At 36.6% G+C, this 7,049-nt stretch overlaps 1 protein-coding gene across 1 annotated transcript in view; it reads left to right on the top strand.

Annotated features, from left to right (window-relative positions):
- The first annotated feature begins 1,056 nt into the window (after nucleotides 1-1,056).
- ASB17 (ankyrin repeat and SOCS box containing 17) overlaps nucleotides 1,057-7,049 on the top strand; it is a 16,485-nt gene continuing 10,492 nt past the window's right edge. The window contains exon 1 of the mRNA XM_017851593.1: nucleotides 1,057-1,597. Within this exon, the coding sequence (XP_017707082.1) occupies nucleotides 1,197-1,597 (401 nt within the window). The 5' untranslated portion in view covers nucleotides 1,057-1,196. The remainder of the gene's footprint in view (nucleotides 1,598-7,049) is intronic.

The raw sequence follows: 7,049 nt of genomic DNA, 5'->3' as shown, positions 1-7,049 counted from the left end.
GTGCCTCAAGCCTGTAATCCTAGCACTTTGGGAGGCTGAGGCAGGGGGATCACTTAAGCTCGGGAATTCAAGAACAGCCTGGCCAACATGGCATAACTCTGTTTCTACAAAACATACAAAAATTAGCTGGGCATGGCGGTGCATGCCTGTAGTCCCAGTTGTTTGGGAAGCTGAGGTGAGAGAAAGCTTGAGCCCAGGAGGTCAAGGACGCAGTGAGCCATGATCATACCACTGCACTCCAGCCTGGGTGACAGGGTGAGACCCTGTCTCAAAAAACAAAAAAACAACAAAAAAATTATCTGTGTAAGCCTCAATTTCCTCAACTATAAGATAGGGGAAATAATTGGTGAGGATTGAGAGCATACAGTATTCATGCAGAATATGAGAACAACACTTGAATTTATTCACTCTAGCAATCATTGTCTGCTTACATAATAGCCTACAAAGGATAATCTGTTTATTACTATTATGTAGTCTACTGAAGAAACATGCAGAACTTGAGAAACAATGCAGACTACCCTGAACTGAATTCTTAGAAAATTAAATATACTGCCGGGCGCGGTGGCTCAAGCCTGTAATTCCAGCACTTTGGGAGCCGCAGACGGCGCGCGATCACGATCGTCAGGAGATCGAGACCATCCTGGCTAACACGGTGAATGATGAAACCCCGGTCTGGTGACTAAAAAATACAAAAAATCTAGACCGGGCGACGGTGCGCGGGCGCTGTAGTCCCAGCTACTCCGGAGGCCTGCAGCAGCGGAAGAATGGCGGGAACCCCGGGGAGCGGCCCGGCAGGCTTGCCAGCTGAGCTGAGATCCGGTCCACTGCCACTCCAGCAGGCTGACAGAGCGAGACTCACGTCTCAAAAAAAAAAAAAAAAAAAAAAAAGAAAATTAAATATACTGTATCTTAGCTTTCACGTTTGCCATTTCTGTCCAATATGTCTCTTTCAAATGTCACCAGTTACATATAATATCCCCTCTGACTTAGGCTGGTGACTTCTACCTATTGTGGAGGAATCTCCATCTATTGTGATGTCATCCAGTACTTTGTGGTAATATTTATTTTTTCTGGTTACAGTTTAAAGGGCACTTCTGTTTGTGGAGTAAAGCCTACCACATTATCAAAATATGTAACTGGAGGATTACAGTATGCTTACCTCTGATTTTATTTCTATACTGCTGCTATAAGTAACAATGAGTAAATCTACTAAATTATGTCGTAAGACTTCTTGTCCAAGGAGCAATGTATTCTGCAATCTCCTTGACAAAATTGTTAAAAGACCCTCCTTACAGTTTTTGGGTCAGTGGGGATATCACTGTTATGAACCAAGGATTTACAGATCACTGGCAAAAATTCTGAGATATGTGGACTTGGATGGTTTTGACGCACTACTCACAGATTACATTGCATTTGTGGAAAAATCAGGATACCGTTTTGAAGTAAGTTTTAACCTCGACTTTACTGAAATATGTGTGAATACAATTCTGTACTGGGTTTTTGCCAGAAAAGGTAATCCTGACTTTGTGGAATTGCTTCTCAAGAAGACAAAAGACTATGTTCAAGACAGAAGTTGTAACCTGGCACTGATATGGAGGTAATAATCTCATATGTTTTCACTATAGAACAAGAAAATTTATCTTTAAGAGAGTAGAGTGCTTCTTTTTTCTAAAATTAACATGTATAGTGGCTATATGTGAAGTAAGGAATTCTCACCTAATTGCTTGACCAGTTGTTCACTCCTTCACTCTTTCATTATGTATTGCATTTTAATTTATATGTAAATTATTATGCACTAATAAATCATTAGTGATTCTGCTCTACACAGCTTACACGTTAGTGCTAAACAACATGTTTCTCTAACTAAACAGAGACACTATATTGTGTAATACTATGATCTCCTATTTCTGAGAATCCTGAGGTTTTATATTTGTATATGTTTATAAGCTGACTTTCAAAGTACAATTGGGAATATGCACACATATTCACATAGTAATACTTATGAAACACAAGAGTTCCCTATTTGTGTGTTAAACATTGATAAATTGGACTCCAAATTCTCCAAATTTGAGCACAATGAAGGTCAAGTACCTGATGCTATCGATAATAGAATCAAATTTTTATTGTCTTCACATGTCAATTTACCTAATGCATACTACTGAGGATCTTAGGAAAATAAAATCTCCAATGTATCCTCTTTGTAGAGCCTGTAATATAGATTTTAAAGTTACTTAGTTTGCACTAACTTTAATTTATTCTTTGGTTTTAGATATTCATCTGAATAAAACATTCATGTGTTCATTCAACAAAATATTTATTAATCATATTATTATGTATGCAGCTCTGTACTAGGTGCAATGATAAATGCATGTATGCAATGAAAAACAAAATTGACAAGATCAGTTAAAGACTAAACCAATTTAGATTCTGCCTAAAGCAGAGTTTTTCCTTGATCGTGTATCCTATGGTACTGGAGAACCACTGGATTTCATTACTTAATGATTACTAAAGTACATGAACTGATAGCTGTGGTTTGGAAACAACAATAAACAAAACTACCACATAGTACTTTGTGTTTTAAGTAACTATTATATTTGTAACTACAGCAGAGATCAGCAAATCTTCTAAAGCTAACTGTCACTAGCTGGGCTAAAAAGTGCCTGTCTATAGCCCTGGAAGGCCCATGGGAAAGAAAAATTGAGTCAAACAGAGGGAGAGAGAATAAATTTTTTAAAATTAAAAATGGAAGCAGAGAGGAGAAAGCTGTAAGGAAAATGAAACAGAGAAACACAGTGGAACATGATAGAGTGCTATTAACAACTGTCTTAAGACAGGTTTAAAATTAATAAATTTCAGCTTAGATGCATCCACAAAGTAAAACCCATTACAGGCCAATTCTATGGATCGCAACATCATTTGGACTTTTCAGAATCATAGAATTTTAAATTTGGATGGAGCCTAACAATTTATTAGAAGACCGTTACCCTGGACAGCAACCCTCTGTAGGGCATCACTGGTTGATGCTCACTGGTCTCTTCTTAAACAATTCTAGTAGTAGTGAGTTAACTATTTCCCGAGGTAAACCATTCCTTTGCCTTGGGGTCCTTGTTTTTCCTAGTGTTATATATATAGTTATATATATAGTTATACATATATATGCATGTTATACATAGTTATATATGTTTTATATATATAAAACTAAAAAATATGTCTAGTTATATAAATATATAAATATATAAATATAACTAGTCATAATAGTTATATAACTATATAAGTAGTTGTATATATAACTGTTTGAATATATATAATATATATAGTCACATGACTTTAAATATGATATATATGCCAATGACTCTCAAATCTTTATCCCCAGTGTTGACTTTGCCTCTGAGCTCTGAACTCCTTCTATATTTAATTAATTGACATTGCCACATGGCATCTCAAACTGAATAGAAACAAAGCAGAATACTGATCTAACGCACCCCCCTTTCTGCCAACCTTTTCCTTCCCCAGAATTCCCCCAACCCCCGATTAACAGTACCTGCTTCTCTACCACGTGGCTCAAGGCAGAAATCTAGGATTTATTCTTGATTATTTCCTTTGCTTCAACACATCAGTAAGTCCTTTTATCTCCAAAACATATCCCAATCATTTCTATTTCTTTTCATCTCCTTTCATCGCTTCCATTTCCTTTCATCTCTTCCATTTCAAATCTAGGTGAACCCACCATCACCTCTTGCATAGAAAACTGCAGTAGACTCTTAAAGAGTCATCCAGCTTCCACTCTTCCCTGTCAACTCCTGTAATCTGTTATTGACTCAGAAGCCTGAGTGACCTTTTAAAAACACAAAATGGCTCATATCAACCATAGTTAAAATCCTCCAGTTTTTCCACTACAATGATTTTATACAAGGGGTATAGAATTCAAATAATACCACTTTTTAAAAAAACCCTACATGAAAGATCACTCTGTATTTCTCCCAAACCCAATCTCATATTCTCTCCCTTTTGAACACTATATTCCAGCCACACAAACCTTTCTGTTTCTTGAACATCTTCAAGTTCATTCCTGCCATAAGGCCTCATAATACTGTTCCCTCTGTCCAAAAATCTATTCACTTGGGTCTTCCTCCTCATCAGCTGGGTCACAGTATAAAAATCATCTTCTCAAAGAGGCCTTTCCTACTCACACAATCTAAAGAAGCCACTCAGTCATTATATTATTTTATTTTAATGTTCTGCACCTGCTGATCACTGACCTGTTTATCTACTGTTGTTCCTTTTTTCATTGGTTTGCTCACAATCTATCCTCATGGATAGAGTGTGTAGAACTATGTCAGATACATAGCAACTGCTCAATCAGGATTTTGTTGAGTGAGTAAGTGAATTTTGAAACAGTTTTATTTGATTCTTCTTTCCTGTACTGCACTGAAGTCTTGCATTTCTCCAACCCTGCCCCTGTAGCTGTAAAGATCAGTCTGTTAACTCTTTTCTACACAAAAACTTCTCAAATATTTGAACACATCTATTATGTCCTCATAATGAATACCCCATATTTCCTATTATCTGTTGTTCTTTACTTTGACAACATCATTCTTTGGTCATCCTCCCTTGTTTACACTCTAATTTGATAATTTCCCTATTATATCTCCCTGGAGGAGAGGGGATAGAATTAACAAGGGAAAAAAACTTAAGTTTGTTCATTTTCACCACAAACCTGCAAAAATCATCTAAATGCCACAGTGACAGATTGTAGGTGGCTAAAGGGAGAAGATGTCATTCCATTCAAATAACAATAATAAATATTAAGCATTTTCTAAGTGCCAGACACTATGTTATTTATTGGGGAATACAAAAACAAAGTAGACATATTTCCTGATTTTAGAGAGCTCATATACTAGTAAGTGAGGCATAAATGTAAACAGCAATTATAAACACACTCTAGGTACAAAATAGAAGCATGTACAGGTAGAGAGAGCAGAGAAGGAAATTGTTAACACCATTAGAGAGGAGTAGGTATCTGAGAAGGCTCAATAGAATAGGTGATGTCTTAAACTGATTTTTAAAAGATAGCAAAGAGTTTTTTCTTTCTTTCTCTTCATGACAAGTAGTCTATATAGAAGGAGGATGACTGAAACTAAGGGAGATACAAACAATATTGTTGTATCCTATGACTAAAAGCAGTTTAGTAATAGCTAGAGAGTGAGATAGGAATCAGGTAGTAAGAGAAATGAAGACTGGAATTGAAAGAAGGAAGGATTTTGTAGGCCAGACTGAGGAACATGAAATTTACACCATGAATAATGCCTGGCCAGTGAAAGTCAACTTGTGGAATTAAAAAGATTCATCAGCCCCATTTGAAGACTGGATTTTGGGAAAACAGGCTGCAGCTACGGCAGAGAAACCAGTTAGTAGACTACTCAAGCACTCCAAGTATAATGTTGTATGCAGGAAGAGTTGGGGGAAAGTGATCTAATTTTTTTAAAGGGAGGTGGTTAGAGAAGATCCTTGAGGCTGAATTTGCATAGCATGCAAAGTGTATGTACTTAGTTTGCATGTGTATTTATAATAGTTTTGAGGGGAGAACTAATTCTGCTCGGCCAACATCCCTCCCAACTTCTGGTCGCCCTTTGATACTACAACTGCTCAGGTAAATTATAATGAGAACTTAAACTAAAACAGTAGCAGTGGGAGAAAGGAGAGAGATTTTTAGACAGAATAACAAGACATGGTAAGTGATCAGAATTGGAAGATCTAAAAGAAGAAAGAGTTAAACTTCAGATTTCTAAATTTTGAGAGTGGTTGAAAGTTGTATTAGTTTCCTGTTGCTGCTGCAACAAATTGCCACAAACTTAGTGTCTTAAAACAACACAAATTTATAGTTTAGTTCTTATAGTTCCAGAGTTCAAAAGTCCAAAATAAGTCTTATAGAGCTAAATCAAATTGTTAGTAGGCCTGGTCCCTTATGGAGGTTTTAGGGAAGAATCTATTTCCTTGCCTTTGCCAGCTTTCAGAGGCCATCTATCCTTGGCTGATGGCCTCTTCATCTTCGAAGCTAGCACTGTAATGTCATAATATCTTATTCATTGACTCTGCTTCCAACATTCCCTGTACTTATAAGGACTCTTGCAATTACATTGGGCACACCTAGTTAATCTCCCACCTCAAGATCTTCATCGTATCTGCAAAATCCTATTTGCCATACTGAGGGGCTATTATTCAGCCCACCAAAATGGTCATACCACAAACTTATCAAGGTAAAATATTTTTTAAAAACCTATAAAATCAGTTTTGGACACATGAGTTTGCACTGCCTAATGGATATCGAGGTAGAGATGTGCAGTACATGGCTAGATATACAGTGCCATCCTTAATCTTCTCTTACATCTCACATCTATGTTAGGATATCTGTTGGTTCTACCTGCAAATAATATACAGCATCTGGCTATCTCCACTACTATTTCCAAGCTAAGTGATTTCCTTCCTTCTTTAACAAAGTCTCAACAAAGGGCAGATAACATTACTCTTCTATTCAAAACCTCCATCCCGAGGGGAACATCACACACCGGGGCCTATCATGGGGAGGGGGGAGGGGGGAGGGATTGCATTGGGGAGTTATACATGATATAAATGATGAATTGATGGGTGCTGATGCGTTGATGGGTGCAGCACACCAACATGGCACAAATATACATATGTAACAAACCTGCACGTTATGCACATGTACCCTAGAACTTAAAGTATAATAAAAAATAAACATAAAAAAAAAAGAAAGTGACCTAATAGTTGAGGAAATAAGTGAACATGAACATATCATTAAAGAAACTTATTATCTAGTGAGAAGGGGGGGTTTGACAGATCACAATTGACAGCAATTTCTAGAAAAAAATGAAACAATTCCATATTTATATCAAAATTGGAACTACTTACTAATATGTATGTGTTATATGTATATATGCATGGAACTATTCTCTAAATACTGTTCTGCCACTTTTTTCACTAAAAAATATAGCTTTAATAAAATTTCATGTCACAAAAAAAAAAAAAAA

Source organism: Rhinopithecus bieti, unplaced genomic scaffold (assembly GCF_001698545.2).
Source record: "Rhinopithecus bieti isolate Rb0 unplaced genomic scaffold, ASM169854v2 scaffold_34297, whole genome shotgun sequence".
In the NCBI taxonomy this organism is placed as follows: Eukaryota; Metazoa; Chordata; class Mammalia; order Primates; family Cercopithecidae; genus Rhinopithecus; species Rhinopithecus bieti.
The sequence above is the reverse complement of the archived record's forward strand: the minus strand, read 5'-3'. Positions and strand labels throughout refer to the sequence as shown.